The following is a 16,891-nucleotide window of genomic DNA, read 5'->3' as shown; positions in this document are numbered from 1 at the left end:
CACCTTGGGCAGACACGCACCCAGGCGAGGAGGCCTCACGTGTGTGTGCGGGTCCGTGTGAACACGTGCATGCGTGTGTGAGGCCTGCGTGGGGCAGGGGCCTCGGACAGGGCGGTGCCTCCCATCCACTGGTGGGAGACAGGGAGGGAGGGCGGCTCAGACAGAGAGAGACGGAGAGAGAGACAGAGAGAGAGATGAGAGGGAGAGAGAGAGGGAGAGAGGGAGAACGCTGACTCGGCCAGAATCCTAGCTTCTTCGTGATTTACAAGGCGCCCGGCCCTGGCTCGCTGAGGCACCTCCGCCGCAGAGAAGGGAGGGGGCCGAGACTCAGAGACAGAGAGACACAGAGCGGGGAGAGACACGGAGCAAGGCTGGGCCTTTCACAGGAGCGAATCCAAGGCCATGAGACCACAGGTGGGGGGCACACGGGGGGCGCCCACCTGCCCAGGCCTGGCCAAACAGCCACGGGGAAGTGGCCCCACGCCCAGCCCCACTAGCCATGCTGTGCCACCCTGGGCACGCCCTGGCCCTCTCTGGTCTCTGCCCCTCTCCCATCCCCGACCCCAGCAGAGCCCCCCAGAGCACCCAGCAGGCCGAGACCTCGCTGCCTTCTGTCCCCCCTCGTCTGGCCCCATAGGAGGTGTTAGCGAAGTCAGGGTCCTCTCCCAGCCTCAGTCTCCCCCCTGGAGAACCAGCAGTAAAGAGTGCGGCCCAGAGAGGGAAGGAGTGAAGAAATGAAGGGCAGAATGAATGAATGAGGGAGGCGGCCTGGGCCAGGCCCAGCCTGCGGCCCCGGGGAATCCGGGCACCGCAGCCAAGAGAGATTTGGCCCCAAACCCGGAATAACTAACGTGGCGGTGGCGGGCGGGGAGGCAGGGAGGGAGGGAGGCCTTCCCGCCGGCAGGATTTATGGAAGTAACGGCTGCTTCACACAGTTCCTCTTAAGAGTAAGAGTGAAAAGAGCTTGAGTCACCAGCGAAACAGGGACGGGGCTCCCAGAATCCTCCAGGGCTGCCCGGGCCCTGCCGCCACCCCCCCCTCGGTGGGCAGGGCCGGGGGGCACGGGGCGGGCTGGCACCGGAGCGGCCTCCGTCCCCTCCCCCGCCGGCCTGGGCTCGGAGAAGGATCCGGGTCGGATCAGCTAAAAGGGAGCTATTTTAGGATGGGCCCAGGTTGTAGAACTGGTGGGGAAAGGGGGGAGACGGAGGCCCAGAGACATGGGGAGAGACACACAGAGACAGAGAGACGGAAAGAGATGGGAGAGACAGATGGGGAGAGACACACACAGAGACAGAGAGACAGGGAGGGGAGAGATGAAGACAGCCAGAGAGAAATGGGGTGGGGCCCTGATCGGGAGACTGAGCCAGACAGCCAGGAGTGGGGGTCCTGCCTGGACAGTCCAGTCCCTCCGGGTCCCCCAGGGGGATACCCCAGACCTGCAAGGAGCTGCAGGGACCACACTGAGGCTGCAGGGGAGCCCAAGAGGGGGTCCCCTCCAGGGTGGGGGGTCACGTGGGAGAGTAAACAGAGAAGGGGAGCCCCCAGGTCTCTCTGTCCGTCTCTATCTCCCCGTCTCCCTGTCTCTTGCAACGTGGTATTTTCGATTGTTAGTTTCCACGGGGAGCCCGGCCGGCTGATCCTTGCTCTGCTCGGGGACAGCCAGGCCCAGGGAACACACCAGCTCCCGGGCGACGCCAGGCCCGGTTCTCCCCGCCACCCGCTCTGGGCACCGTGGACGGAGGCCTGTCTCCCCAGGAGTCCTGGCGGGGGAATTCCAGGGCGCAGTGACAGAAGGCGGCCTTCCAACCCCCGAGCCTGGAATAGCCGCCCGCGCTGGGCTCGGCCCCCCTGTGCGGCTCTGGGAGCGCGGGAAGGGTGGAGGGGGCGGGGGCACCCCTAAGCCCCGAGGAGGCTGGGAGGCCCAAGGTCACATAAAAACCCTGACTAGAGGCCACTTGTTCTCGGGGAGCTTCAGGTCGACTGGGGAGGCAGAGGGTGGCCAGCCACGACTGCTTCGGGGGACCCCCAAAGTGGCTCAGAAGGGGACTCCGAGGGCTGGAGCGGGGCAAGGACTTGGCCAAGGTCACCCAGGGGATCATGGGTAGGACAAGCCAAGACCCCCTCTGCAGCAGCCCTGCAGGAGCCAGAACTCCCCAGCCAGTGGCAGCTGGAGGGAGCCAGCAGGATCCTACCAGGAACCAGCGGGACCCCAGGACCATGCATGGGGGGACCCCCGGCAGAGACTGGTGGTCCCTGGGGCTCAAGCTGGGCACCCACGTGCTCCCCATACGGTGCTGCTCAGGACACTCCGGCTCCCTCCTTCCGCGTGCACCGCGCTTTACAGTCTGGAGGCCACACCGCGCCTCTCTCCAGAAGCTGCCTTAGCCCCATGGCCCCTGGGGGAAACTGAGGCTGCAGCCTCATTGGCCTAAAGACACAGCAGGACAGGGGGTGGAGGGCGGAGCTGGAAAGCAGACCCAGCAGAGCTGGGAAGGGGTCCTGGTGGGAGCTGTGGGAAGGAAGGGGGTCCCCGGGAGGGCGCGGCCTGGGCAGGGGCGGCTGCCCCCTCCCCACACGCCCCCTCGGTCATTGCAGAAGGCTCGGCCGGGCGGCCGGGGAGCGCGGCCAGGGTGAGAGGCCAGGGCGGGGGGCAGCGGCAGGGGCAGGTGCCGGGCTGGCGAGGGCGTCCGCAGCGCCGCAGTGCCCGCCAGACCCCGGAACGCCCGGCCTCCCGGCTCCTCCGGGCGGCGGCGGCGGCTCAATAATCCGAATCGATGCGGCGAAAAGATCGGGACGGAGTTGGGGGGCGGGGGGCGCGGGAGGCCGAGCCGGGACGGCCGAGCACCCCCTCCCCCCACGGCTGGCGCCTCCAACTTCGCGCGCCCCCTCCCCCTCCACGCACACGTGGGCCCCTCATGGGGGGAACGGCGGCCCCGGCTGGGGTGGCGCGACACCACCTCGGTGGGGGGGGGTCCAGGAACGCATCAGAGGGGTGCTCTCCTCCAGAGTGCCACGGGGGCCCAGGGTCCAGCCGGGACCCCCTCGATTGCTCGTAGACGCAGGCCCGCTCCAGGCGGGGGACACGCAGCGCCTTGCCTGGGGGCGCCCCCAGACCTTCCCGGGAGGGGTGTGGGAGCGCGTCCTGCGTGGGGGAGGGCGAGCCTGCCCCCGAGCCCCCACTTTCCGCAGGGAGGAAGGGCCTGGGCGTAGGGCGGGAGTCCCGGGTGAGGGTCCGCGGTGGCGGTGGGGGTCCCCTGCCCAGCCCAGGCCCCCGTGCGCCCTGGCCGGGGTGGCAGGGGCATCCGGGGCGGCGGGAGGGACGCGCGCCTTTTTCGTCCCGCCTCCCCGGGTTTCCAAACTCCGGGCCGGGCTGCGGGGGGCGCGGGCGCGGGGCGCGGGGGGCGCGCGCGGGCCCGGGCGGGGGGCGTACCTGGGTCAGGCAGAGCGGGGACGAATACATCCCGGGCGGGCGCGGCGGGAGGCGCAGGGCCGGCCGGAGCGGGCGCGCTGAACTTACTGAGTCATTTTTCCAAACCCCCCCCCGCGGCCGCGGCCGGCGCGCTCCTCGCCGCCTCCTCCCTCGGGCTCCCTCCTCCCTCCTCCCTCCCGCGCTCCCTCCCTCCCTCCGTCTCTCTCTCCCTTTCCTGTCTCCCCTCCACCTCTCCCTCTCTGCTCCTCCGTCTCTGTCTCTCCCTGCGTCTCTGTCTCTCCTCCTCCTGGCCACCTCCCCCCAGTGGCTCTCCCCTCCCACTTCTCCGCATCCAACTTTCAAAGAAACGAGGGAAAAAATGAGCGCGAGCCAGGAAGGAAAGCCGCTCCTCCCCCCCCACCCCCCGACCGTGCTCATGATCCCCCATCACCGCGATGAGCGCGCATCTCCAGCCGCCCCGGTCCCCCCGCTGGGGACCACCGCGCCGCGCGCACCCCACCGCAGCCAGGGTCCGGGGGGGAGGGGAGGGGGCGTTGTTGCTGGACATTTGGGGGCCGGAGGTCGATTTTTAAGACCCCCCTAACCCGCCCCGAGCTGGCCGGGAAGTTGGAGACACGAGCCAAGTGAGGGGGGGTGGGGGGGGTGAAGAAGTGACGTGTGCAGAGGCCGGGCGAGCGCGTGTCTTTCCCCTTAAAGATGTAGGACCCCGGTACAGGGCAGGAGAGGGGTCCCACGGCACCCGCTCCCCCGAACAGGGGCTGCCGTTCCCCGCTGAGAGGGGCTTGGCTACAACCAGAAGGGCCCAGCTACCCCGGGAGCTCCCGGGAATCTGCTCTCTCCTGTGCCAGCACCAAAGGGGAACTGGGGAGGGGCACTTTGGCCTCCCCCATATATCTCCCCAGCAGCCCAGGAGGGTGGTAACCAGGCGGCACCTCACGCTGCCCAGATAAACCGCTGTAGCCTCTTCTCCGGTGTTTAGGAAATCCAACTGACCCCAGCGGTGTCTCCATTTCACGGATTTGGAAACTGAGGCACCCTGAGTGGCTTGGAGCCCGGCCATCTGGCCCCAGAGCCCACATTCTTAAAGCTCCCTTGTTCCCCCTCTAGGATAACGAGGCACAGACCTGCCTCCCGCAGGCAGCCCCAAGGGCACCCGATGACCGCGGCCTCAACCCTCCCCCGTTCCCTCCCTGAATCCTCCCAGGCGGCTCAGAGGCCTCGCAGCTCTACTCCCACCTCGCAGGCCAGGCGATGAGGACCCTGGCCTCCGCCCCTCGGTGTCCTCCCCCGGAAAGCGGACTACCAGGGCCCGCCCCATGGGGTCGGTCGGCAGCTCCGAGACAATGACCCTTAGCGGAGCCTCGACCTCCCGTCGAGTGTGCCCCAGACATTCTTAGAAAGCTTGGCCATTCTGACTGGTCTCTCTGAGCATCCTGAGGCCGAATGATACCCATTTCCAGGGGCACGGAAGATGCCAGCAATCCAGTCACTCCCCCGTGTTACAGCGGGGGAAACTGAGGCCCAGACACTGGGAAGCCACTGGCCCAGGGCCCCGGGGCCGTAGCTGACGGTTATGCAAACAGTGCTCAGCATATCCTGAGGGCTTCGCAAATGGTTAAGAACCCCACTGGGCAGCTGTGGGGGGCATTTAAAACCCCCCTGGACGAATGGGGGAGGCAGCGTCCAGGAACCCAAATCCCAACAGCCAGCAACGTAAAGCAAGATTTTATTATTTAAAAAAGTCACGAACACGTAGAGGGCACAGTCCCCAATTCACAGACATTTCACATCAAAGTTGGCTTCAGAGCATTCCCCCCGGTGGCAGCGACCGCCAGGCTGCCCCCTGACCCTGCCCCGCCTACGACCTTCAGGGTGAAGTTTGGGGAGTACAGACTGTCCCTCTGGGACCTCGGTTTCCACATCTGTAAAATGGCCACAGAGGATGCATCTCAAAAGGCTGGGGAGATCAGAGTCCCCGAGGTTACGTGTGTGAAGACTGTTAATATATTAGTGGTGGTGGACGGTAGAACCTTCTGCGTGCTATTCTAGTTTGGGCAGGAGGGGGCCCTTTAGTGCACACAGTAGGTCCACAGCTGGCCAGCGGTGCTGCAACGTGGCAGCCTGGGTCTAGGTCTCCTCCAGCCAGCAGCTCAACCTCCCTGTGCCTCAGTTTCCCCTTGTGTGAAATGACACTGTGATGGTTCCTCCCCTCTGGGTTGTTGTGGGGAACCAGCAAATGCTCAGAGACCTTAGAACACTGCCAGGCACACAGTGGCTTCTTAACCAAGCAGTTGGTGGACGTGGACCTGTGCGTGTGAGGGCGCAGAAGGGGGTCGCATGATTTAGCTCCTGGCTTTGGAGCACAATTAGGCATTTGTTAAAAAATAAAAATGCACTCTGCCCATAACTCACTCAGGCTTCTCTGTAACTGTCCCAGATACAGATGCACAAGCATGTTGACTGTCATCCTATAACAGTAATGCCAACAATTTGGAGCCGGTCCCCGTGTCTATCACTGGGGGGGCCAGTTCAGCAATGGAGACACAGCACAGGCTGGAATATTACGCAGCTCCGAAAAAGGACGGGGGCTCCCATCTGCAGATGTCTCCAAGAGACAGGCAGGGGCAAAGCGAGCTGGAGGCCGGGGTCTGTCCCCCTCTTCCTCCGTGCCAGTTGTGACAACCACAAATGTCCCCAGACATCGCCCAGTGTCCCCTGGGGCAGACCCACCCCCGGCTGAGAATCCCCGTAGACTCAGCAAGTCAATTCAAGACCTCATTTGGGATTTTTAATAAAAGAACAAACATGGATCCTTTATAAGAATGTATTTCTGCTCCATGTGCAGTGACTCAGACAAAGCTGGATGTGAACAGTGGGGTCCCCCCGGGGTCGGGGTGATGAGGAAGGTTCGATTTTCACTCTGGACATCTCTTAATCCTCTTTAGATGCTCATCAACGGCTTGTGTAATTAAAAAGTAAATTTTTACACAGTGAGTGGAGTTCACAGAGCAGCTCAGGCAGGGAAGGTAAGTCCACAGCTGCCATCCCCAGAGAACGGAGGACACAGCCCAGGGCCAGGTCTGTGAATGCGTGGCGTGACAGGGCCACCCCTCCTCCGCCCTGGCGCGGGGTCCTGTGTGATCCCATTTTACAGATGAGAAACTGAGGCTCTAGAGGGGATGTGAAGGTCCTTTACTCTTGAAGAGTAAAGGTGTGGTATGACACTAGGGCTGGCACAGACACACACAACACAGAGACACAGACACAACACACACACAATAACACGGGATACACCACATCCTTGCTCCTCCCACAGCCGTGCCCATCAGCTCCCCCCAGAGCTGGGGTCTCTGCTGTCCCAGCCCCACAGGGACATGGCGGGGACATGGAGGTGGGGGGAGGGCGGGAGGGGGTTGTCCCCTCCTGGTCCCACAAACACAGGTGCCCGTCTGTGAGTGTGTCTGTGTATCTGCGTCTGCGTGCGGGTCTGTGTGGGGTTGTGTGTGCGCCTGTGTGTGCACGGAGTTACGTACACGTGTGGCTGTGGACGGGCGTGCCCTGAGGGCGTGTCCCACCGTGCCCCAGGCGACAAGTGGGACGGTAAGGGGAGCGTTGTGGAGAGCAGGCCAGGTGTCTGACCGCAGGATTGGAGGGGCCTGGGGGGGGCGGTTCAGGAGCACATGACTCTGTGTGGTGGGTGTACGTATCCCCGTGTGGATGTGGGTCCCTGCTTCCTCCAGAACAGCCCCCCGCAAATGGGACGCAGGTTTAAAGTAAAAAGCAGACACTTGCGCCTGCGCTTAGGGCTTGTATATTTAGAAAATTATACAAAGGCCCAGGGGTGGGGGGAGCGGTGGGGATTCCCCTGGGGGGTGGGGGGAGCAAGCAACACCGCGCGCCCCGCCTGGCCAAGGGCTGGGAGGCACGACTCGGGGGGCGCCTCCCAGCAGAGGGGGTGAGGGGGTCTCCTGGGCCCCGACCCAGCCCCCGAGCGCCTCTAACTACCCATCCCTCCGGACCTCCCCTGCGGCGGAGTCGGGGACCCCCGCCGCCCCGCCCCCCTCGGGGCAGGTCCCCGCGCACGCGCAGCCCCTGGCGGGAGACGTCGCCGCCACCGAGCGCTCGCGTCCCGGCGCCACCTCGCGCCCGAACCTCAAGCCGGGACCACTTGAGGACCCCGAGGCGGGGGGACGTGGGGGGGACAGGGCCGGGGTGCGATGAGGGGACAGAGCTTTGGCAAGGTAGAGGAAGCATCCGCCACCACCCACCCCAGCAACCCCGGTTACAGGAAAAAAAAAAAAACTGGGTGGAGGGGGGCGAGGGGAGAGGGTGTAGACCCATCCCCAGGAATAGTCAGTCAGCGCCAGTCACCGGCACACAGCGACACCCAACTGTCCCCTGGGACGCAGCCACACGACACAGTTCCCCAATCCCCGGCAACCCCCTAACTGCCACACACACACACAGGGACACCACACGGTCACCCAGGGGCATCGCGGCCCCCGGGGATACACGACCCAGCTTCACAACACCGCCCCACAGGGACATATGGCACGGCGCCCAGTTACCCAAAGACACGCGCACCGTCCCACAGCCGCACAATGCTCTCAGCCACACGCAACACAACACACACGGCCACGTGGATGCGCAGACACACACAGACGTAAAGCAGAAAACCCGATGCCACGGGACCCACGGACCCACGGAGCGGGATGGGACCCCCAGACGCAAGGCCCCGCGAACGCACCCCCGGATTCTCGTGCTGACCCGTTTGGGGAGCAAGGAGCCCCCAAACGCACCCCTCGAGTGCGGATGCTACCCATGCCCACGGACCGGACACGGAACCCTCCAGTGCAGCCACCGACGCGCGGGGCCTGGGGCGCGCCAGGCCGAGACCTGGTGACCCCTCGGGGCTGGGCCCCTTGGTGACCCCGCGTGCGCCGCGGCGGGGCCGGGGTCGGCCCGGGGGCGGGGCGAGGGCAGGCCCGGTGGCTGCCCCTGCGCGGCGCCGAGCGCGGCCGCCCGCCCGGCTCCAAGTTCAAGGCGCCCGGCGGCGGCCGCTGCGCGCTCTCCGCCCCTCTCCGCAGCGGCCATTTTCCGCTAGCTGGCGCGCCGCGCTCGCCCGGCCCGGGGCACCCCGCGGGGGCCGCCGCGCCCCCCGCCCCGCACGGCCCGCCGCGCGCCCCCTCCCCGGCCCCGGCTCCTCCGCGGGCTGCGCGCTCGGGGGTCTTGCGCCCCGGGCCGCGCCCTCCCTCCCTCCCTCCTCCGGCCCGGCCAGGGAGGGGGCGGGGGCCCGGCCTCGGGGTGGGGGGACCCTCTCCCGGGAGCCCCGCCCTCCCCGCCAACTCCGCGGCGCCCGCGAGGGGCCCCCCACTTGGGGTCCCCCGCCGCGCGCCAGCTCCGCCCCCAGCCGCGGGGGGGGGGCGATCGGCGGGCGGGGGTCCCGCGGCGACGGGCGGGCGGGGGGGGTCCCCGCCTCGAGCCCCTCCCTCAGGCGGCCCCCGCCCCCTGCCCCCCCAGACCTTGCAACTTTCGCCCGGAGCCCACGCACCACCCCAAAAACTCCCCGGGCGAAAACGAAAGTGGGGGCGGCGACGTACCATGGCGCTGCTGCGAGGAGGCGAGGCCGGCGCCGGAGCGAGCGCGCTCGGTCCCCGGCGAGGGGGGGCCGGAGGCGGCGGGAGGAGGCGGCGAGGGAGGGCGCGCGGGGGAGGGAGCGAGCGCGCGAGGGAGGGGGCGCGCCGCGCCCGCCCCCCCGGCCCGCAGGACCCTCCCCTCGGCCCGCCCTCCCCCCGGTCCCGCGCGCCGCCCGCGCCTCAGGCCGCTCCGCGCCCCGGCCCGGGCTGCGGCGGCTCCGGCTGCGCCTCCATCCCCGGCCCGGCCCGCGCGAGGGGAGGCCGGGCGAGCGGCGGCCGCGGGTCGTGGGGCCCGGGTCGGGCTGGCTGCGGAGCGAGCGGATCCACCTTCGCCGCGGCGCGCGCGCGCTCACACACACACACACACACACACACACACACACGCGCAGGCGGCTCGGGGACACTCGCGGCCCGGGCCTCCTGGACTCCGACACGGACACACAACGCACACCGTGCGCGCAGACCCACACCCTCGGTGCCTGCAGCGTGGCACAGACACACACGGCCTGCGGGGTCACCCAGACGCGCGGGGACCCGCGCTCACAGCCGCTGGGGCGTCTCGGACACACGCCTCCTGCAGGGTGCCACAAACACAGACTCACACTCACGGCCTGCGGGTGTCACCCAGACAGACACACGGGAACCTACATGCTCACAGCCTGCGGGGTGTCACCCAGACACCCACAGCCTCCACGCTGTCACATACGCAGGCACAGCCTGCAGGGTGTCACCCAGACGCTCACACAGATTGCCAATCATAGAAAGACACTCCAGACCTCGGGGGGACCCACACCCCCAGCCCCAGGACCCCCTCCCCCAGGCTGTCGCGCCAGCCACCCTGGCCCGTAAGTGCAGGTGTGCCGGATACACAGTCACAAACACGCACAGCGGGGAGACGGGACAGATGGGGACACAGACAGAGACTGGACACCGAGGGCGACAGACCTGGGGGGCGGGGGTCCCCTGGGGATCCCGCAGGGGCTCCAGGCGGGGCGGGGGGCGGGGAGAGCGCGCAGCGGCTCCCTAGGTGGGGGGAGCGGGCGCCCCCTCCCCGGGTCGGGATTAATGGCGAGGCCTCTGCGGCGGGGGAGGGGCCGGCCGGGGAGGGTCAGCGCCCCCGCCCCTGCCCCGCGGGCCACTGCGGGCTGGGACGCGGTGCCGCAGCGCCCCCCCGCCCCCAGCGCTCTCCCGCAGTCCCCCCTCCGCCGGCCGCCGCAGAGTAGGCGCCGCCCCCTTCCCCCCTCCCAGGCTCTGCGTCTGGCGCAGCTGGGGGACGAGGGGAGGGGGGCTTGCCCGGACCTGGGGGTGGAGGGGATCCTGTTGTGTCCTCTGTCTGGGTCTCCCCTGCCTGCGACCCCGGTTCCCCCCACTGGGGCTCCAGGAGTTCACGGACCCCTTTGGGGAAGTGTTCCCCACTGCCCCAGGGAGGACGCCAGGGTTTACCGTGGGAGCAGGCAGCACCCCAGGAGGAGAATCAGGCCTTGGCCCGCCCTTCCGGAGCCACGGCTGACTCTGGAGGCTTCTGGAAGTTGATTCTGTGCTTCTGGGTGCGATGCTGGGCAGTCAGGGGCTGGGAAGTCTGAGGCAAACGGGGGTGACAACAGCCCTGCCTTTAGTAGGTGTCCATAAGTAGGGGCTCCATGCAGCCAACATCTCAGCCACCCCGGAGCATCACCCTGGGACCCCGAGGTTTTCTCTTTCATCTGACCATTCCTCTCCCCACTTTCCAGAAGAGAAAAGCAAGGCTCAGAGAGGGGAATTCATCATCCCGGGGTCAACCAGCATGTCAGAAGCTCTAGGATCAGAATCCTGATCCTAATGCCTTCTCCAGGATGCTCTGCTGGGGGGAGGGGGAAGGTTCTCGAGGCGGCCTCTGGCCCACGCCCCTGAAGCCAAAGGAAGCAGGGTGGGTACTCCAGCTCTGGCCCCAGCGAGAGAAGGGTTAAGGGGATAGAGACCCCATCTCTCTCAGCTCATCTCTAATCTGCCTGATAATTCCCAGCTCAATCCTCTGCCCCTCCCCACCTCAGGGGATTAGGGACCCGGGAGGGGAGGGGAGGGGAGGGGAGGGGAGGGGAGGGGAGGGGTTGATAGCAGCCGGGCAGGGATTGAGGTCCAGAGCCCAGTACGAGGGGGGCACAGAAGCAGCCCCCCACCCATCATTTTCCACATGAGCCTATGCAGTTACCCCTCACAGCAGCCCTATGGGGTGTGTGCTGTGACCTCCATCCGCCTCTCACAGATGAGGAAACCGAGGCTCAGAGAGGTTTAGACACCTGCCCAAGGTCACCCAGCTGGTAAGCGATGATGGTCTGGAGGACGCCTTCCTGACAGTGAATGTCTTCATTGTAGCTTCTTTTGCCATCCGAGTAGGCTGAGACCTAAATCATCCAGTCTTGCTTCCTTTTTGCTTAAAAGTTCTTCCTTCCATCTATCTCTTCCCTCTCCCATTTTGCTGTACTCAGCAAGAAGAAACAGGCTGCATGTCTGACTCTTGGGTGGAAATTCCCCTCCGCTGAATATCCAGCTGCATCACTGACAAGTTCTGCTTTCCGTAGAACGAGGGGACACTGCTAAGTTTCTGCCACTCTAGAACAAGAATCCCTTTCCTCCAGAGGTGTTGGCCTGCAGCCTTCCACTCTAGAACATTCCTAAGAGACAGACTGATTAGCAAACATATAAAAAAATATCCGGCCTTGCAGAGACCAAAGAAAGGTAACAAACAATACGAATGTACCACACTCTGGCACTCTTCAAAGTGGGTAAAGATTTTTTAAATTGATAAAACCCGGTGCTGGTGAGGATGTGGTAAAACAGGTATTTTCATAAATTGCTTGGAGGCGAATGTGGTATGAACAGGGAAAGCAATTCGGCATGCACGGTAAGGCCTTAGACAAGTTCAGACCTTTGGCCCACCTTCCAGGAGTCTGTCCTGAGCTTGGGAAAAGGTATGTGTGCCCCTAAATAGGTTCCTTGCCATATGCTTGTGAAAATTGCTATAAATCAGTGTTTCTCAACCTTTTTTCCCCCATTATTGCTGTTTTAGACGTTTTTTCCTAATCACCCCTCAAGAAATTTTAATTCCCAGATATACTGCCTATTTATTTCTATACTGTAGGTATGTCTGTGTTTTGTACATTAAAAGAGTGAGATTTTTTTCACCCCCCCCCAAGAACCAATTTTTGCCCCTGTTGAGAATGCATGCTATAAATAATAGTCCAGCCTCCTGATGAAAGTGATATGGTCCTTTAAAAAGAATGGGGTTCCGATAAGAAAAAGACAACTCCTCAAAAGAAAAATGTGCAAAAAGCATGAACAGGTGTATTGTGAATGATGAAACGTGGGTGGCCAATAAGTTCATGAAGAGAGGTCCAGCCTCTTTAGGGATCAAGGAAATGTATGACAAGGCCACAACGGGACCCCAATTTACCCCTCTATCATTGCCCCAAATTAAAAATGTCCAACAAGACGAAAGGTCGGGGAGGCTGTGGGTACACTGGGCTCGTCCACACTGCAACCACTTTGGAAAACAGGCTGATGTTAATCGCAACACTGAACATTCATGTGCCGCATAACATAGCCTTTCCTCGCCCAGATACCTGTGCACGAGAAACCCTGGCTTACGGCCCCAGGGACATGCCCTGAATGTTCCACACTGCTCTGTGAAGAAGGCAAAAACCCAGAAACGATGCAAACCTCCATCGCTGAGAGGATGGAGAAATGCGCTGTGGGAAATTCACCCAACGGCATATTAATCAGCACCCACAGCGGTGTTCTCGGCCCCAGGCACACAGTACGGATGGACTTAGCAACACTACACTGAGGGGACCAGGAAGCTCCCAGATACGACACACAGCATGAGACCCTCCTTATGAGTGTACAGTAACTATGATGAAGCAATGTTTTGGGGGAATGCCTACTTGAGATACAATTATTTTCAAGCGAGGAAAGCACATATCCCAGACTCAGGAGTAAGATTAACTTTGGCGGGGGAGGAGCCCAGAGAGAGGGATGGGGGAGAAGCGTTCTTGGGTGCTGGTTATTGCGAAAGTTCTGTCTATCCTGGTGGTGTCGACTCGGTGGCTGTTTAGTCTGTTAGCGAACTTTTAAATTTCCTACTAAATGGAACCACGATGGGAGTAGGTCGTGAGTCAGACTGAGATTAAACTCAGCCCAGCATCGAAAGCCCCAGTAAATAGCTAAATCACTAAAAATAAGAATATGCCGGGAGTAGACCATCAGCTCCATGTTGGGGGGTGAGGCGGTGGGGTCTGTCTGTTTTGTTTACGGCTGCATCTGACACTGAGGACCTTGCCTGGCACGTAGTAGGTCTTCGATGCGTGTTTGTTGAATGAATGAAAGTTTCGGAGGGACCAAAGGCCTTGTAAATCCCATTTTTAAAACAAATCATATATATATGTTTGTGTATATATATGCATTAAATATGTATTATGTATTATATATACATATATAAAATTTATCTGTAAAATGTATATGTATTAAATATGTAGTATGTGTTATATATTATATAATGCATATTTATATTTTATAAAATGTCTATTTATGTTATGTTATATTTAAATATGCATCTCAAATATGTAAATATGCATATTGAGTATGTGCACATGCATGTTAAATATGTAAATATGAGTGTTGAATATGCAACTATGCATGTTGAACATGTAGATATGCGTGGTCGATATGTAAGTATGCATGTTAATATGTAAAGATGCATATTTAAAGGAATCACGCACACGCACGCACACCAGCGTCCCTCAGCCACAGCGCGGGTATGAACTAATCCCCAAGGCACTTTGTTATGGAGGGGAAATTAAAAAAAGGAAACCGAAATCGGTGAATGATAAAAACACCCTTCCAACACTTATGTAAGAAAAGCATGAACAAAGTCACGCGGTACCAGAGCTGCAGGTATCCACACCTCTGGGGCAGGAGTGTGCTCAACCCCATTTTGCAGATGTGGGAACTGAGGCCCGAGAGACAGTTACTCCCTAAGGACCCGCAGTTATTCCTTGCAGCCCAGAAGTGACACAGACTGTGGATGGGCCTGGCTGCGTGTCCGTCACGTTCTTTTGTGTCTAGCTTCCTTCACCCAACGATTTCGAGGTTCCTCCACGTTGTCCTGGGTACCAAGAGTTCCCGCCTTTTTGTGGCTGGCTGGTATTCCCTTGTCTGGATGTGTGAGCATCTGTGTATCCACTGACTTGCTGTGGACGTCCGGGTTGCTGCCCCTTGTGGGCTGTTACATATGGAGCTGCTACGAGCCCCTGCACACAAGCCTTCGTGTGAACGTGGTGCCAGAGAAATGCTCGCGATGCCACGTTTACAGGGGAACCAACAGCACATGACTTTTGCTTAAACCGCACATTTAATAACAATACCAGGCACGCCTGTAGCAAGCTCATTTTGTACCCAGCAAACTTTTTCTGAGAATAAGTATTTGCAGCGTGGCAGGCCAGACGGTCTCTGTCACCTCCTCAGCTCTGCCCTTGTGACTCAAAAGCTGCCAGAGATGGTATGTCAACGAATGGGCGTGGCCGTGTGCCAATAAAACTTTATTTACAAACGCTGAACTGTGACTTTCACGTAGTTTTCATGTGTCGCAAAATAGTCTTCTTTTGATTGCTTCCAACCATTTAAAAGTGTACAAAGAATTCTTAGGGGCTGGCCTGGTGGTGTAGTGGTTAAGTTCACACTCTTCGCTTTGGCGGCCCAGGGTTCGTGGGTTCAGATCCCGGGTGCAGACCTACACACAGATCATCAAGCCATGCTGTGGCAGCGTCCCACTTACAAAATAGAGGAAGTTGGGCACAGATGTTAGCTCAGGGCCAATCTTCCTCAGCAAAAAAAAAAAAAAAGGTACAAACAATTCTTAGCTCATGGGCTGAACAAAAAAATCTGGCCCCTGGGTTATAGTTTGCTGATCCTTGTGTTAAATCATTGCCACCAATCCACGTGGACGATACTGACGTCATTCCCGTCGTCCAGATGAGGAAGTTGAGGCACAGAGAGGTTGAGGGAGTTCCCTGCGGCCACACAGCCAGTTTGTGGCAAGCCTGGGGTTTGAAGCCGGCAGCCTGGCTCCCGAGGCCCAAGGGCAGGAAGAAAAAGCGTGGCGAGGAGGGAACAGACCAGGAGGATGGAGGTTACAATCGCAACACGGTTGGCCGATTTTTTTTTTTTTGCTATTTTTCTCTCCTTTTCAATATTCCTGCAGGAGGTGTTATTATAATCGGGGGCGGGGCTCCAGACTTCCGAACTGAAGGCACTGTCCCCACTTTTGCAGGACTGTCTCAGCCTTCCGATGCTCCCTCTGCAGAGCATCCTCCAGAGCCGTGGGCGGTTAGCAACAGTGGGTGTCATTATGCCCATTTTATAGACGAGGAAACTGAGGCCCACGGGCGGCCCCAAAGCCCTAATAACAGCTTCCATTGTGTAGGCAGCCTCTCCAGCCATTATCCCATTTGACGCACGAACAGCCCTGGGGGCAGCCAGGGGGACCCTTGGGAGCTGGTTCACTCCTGGAAGAGGCAGGCCCAGAGAAGGCGATGACGTGCCCGGGGTCACACAGCCGTGTGAGCAGGTGTGCTGGGGTCGTGCCCCGCCCCCCGAGGGCTCCGGGACCAGGCGGGAAGTTCCCGGAGCCCAGAGGGAGCCGAGGACCAGCTTAGACGAGTCCAGTGGGCTGCTCTCGATCACTAACCTTTTAACGCCATCTTTTTAAGAATCACAGCGAACGCAGAAAATGCACAACACACAAGATACCGCGTTTGAAGAAAGACAGGATGGGTATCACTGATTCTTTTGGCCTGGGCCCTGTAGGTCCAGGGGATGGAAGGCAGATCTGAGGTGGCCTAGGGGGGGATCCAGAGAGGGATAGGAAGGGCATTCTAGGCGGAGGGAACAGCCTGTGCAAAGGTGTGGAGGCCTCAAAGCCTGGGGAGGCACGAGTGGGAGACGGGGCTGCAGCAGCCGGGGCGGGGGGCCTCGAGGGCCGCCTCCTGGCCTTCGAGGGGCCCCCCCATTGCCTGCAAGACGCAGGGATGCGGGTGGACGAGGAGAACGTCCATCCTCGTTCGCGCCACCCCAGCCCTGGCTGCCGGGTGCGCGGCCGGGAGTGTGGTTTTCAGGGTGAGCCCGGCCTGGACTTGGCTCCGATCCCTTCTTCCTGCCAACAGGCTCTCTCCTCCTTTTGATTCTGTTGGAAAAAAAACAAAACAAAACCTCCCCCTCCCCCCCGCCGCTGCCGGGAGGAATCTGACATGGCAGCGGGCCCAGCTCTCCGCCCTCCCCCTCGCCATCCTCTGCCAAGCGCTACGTGGCCGAACCAGGGGACCCTTCGAGAAGGGCCCTCCCCGCCCCGGGCGCAGGGGCACGGGGGAGCTCCCTGCCTCGGTTTCCCCTCGGGGGGGCCAGCAGGGCCGCTCCGGGGACCCCTGCCCCCTCCAGGGCTCAGCTCCACAGCCCCCCCACCCCTCGGCCGGAGACCATCTGTTCCCTGGAAACCTCAGCACTGGGGTTTTGTTGGCAAAGAGATTCTGGAGCCACAGGGCAGGGAGCCTGGGCCCGGAGTGGAGGAGGAGAGGGCCGGTCCAGGCCGCAGCCCCTCCCCGATGGTCCCAGCTGGGCTTCTGCGCGGGGTGGGGGGCCAGACCCCTACACATGTCTGCACAGCCCCCCCGGGACCGTCTCCTCCGTTCCCCGGGAAACAGGCCGGGCGACTTCTGATGTTGGCCGGAACCGGGGCCGCCAACTGCTTAGCAAGGGCCCACCAGGCCACAGACACACACCCGGCTGCCGCCTCCGT

At 61.7% G+C, this 16,891-nt stretch overlaps 2 protein-coding genes across 4 annotated transcripts in view; both read right to left on the bottom strand.

Annotated features, from left to right (window-relative positions):
- NFIC (nuclear factor I C) overlaps window positions 1–3,518 on the bottom strand; it is a 52,698-nt gene extending 49,180 nt beyond the window's left edge. For 2 of the 3 annotated variants that reach the window (XM_058537704.1, XM_058537705.1), the window contains exon 1: window positions 3,431–3,517. In XM_058537704.1, coding sequence (XP_058393687.1) covers window positions 3,431–3,460 — 30 coding nt within the window. In that variant the 5' untranslated portion in view covers window positions 3,461–3,517. Of the gene's footprint in view, window positions 1–3,430 lie in introns of all 3 variants that reach the window. The other variant, XM_058537706.1, reaches the window with a different exon arrangement.
- Window positions 3,519–8,468: 4,950 nt separating this feature from the next.
- Window positions 8,469–16,891, bottom strand: part of LOC131403331 (collagen alpha-1(I) chain-like) — a 30,397-nt gene continuing 21,974 nt past the window's right edge. Inside the window, exons 9-10 of the mRNA XM_058537590.1 lie at window positions 10,203–10,332; window positions 8,469–9,640 (exon numbers count right to left, since the gene is read on the bottom strand). Of these exons, the coding sequence (XP_058393573.1) occupies window positions 8,469–9,640; window positions 10,203–10,332 (1,302 nt within the window). The remainder of the gene's footprint in view (window positions 9,641–10,202; window positions 10,333–16,891) is intronic.

The sequence above is a fragment of the Diceros bicornis genome, unplaced genomic scaffold, assembly GCF_020826845.1.
Source record: "Diceros bicornis minor isolate mBicDic1 unplaced genomic scaffold, mDicBic1.mat.cur scaffold_67_ctg1, whole genome shotgun sequence".
Lineage (NCBI taxonomy): Eukaryota > Metazoa > Chordata > Mammalia > Perissodactyla > Rhinocerotidae > Diceros > Diceros bicornis.
Note: the sequence above shows the minus strand (reverse complement) of the source record. Positions and strands in the feature narration are given on the sequence as shown.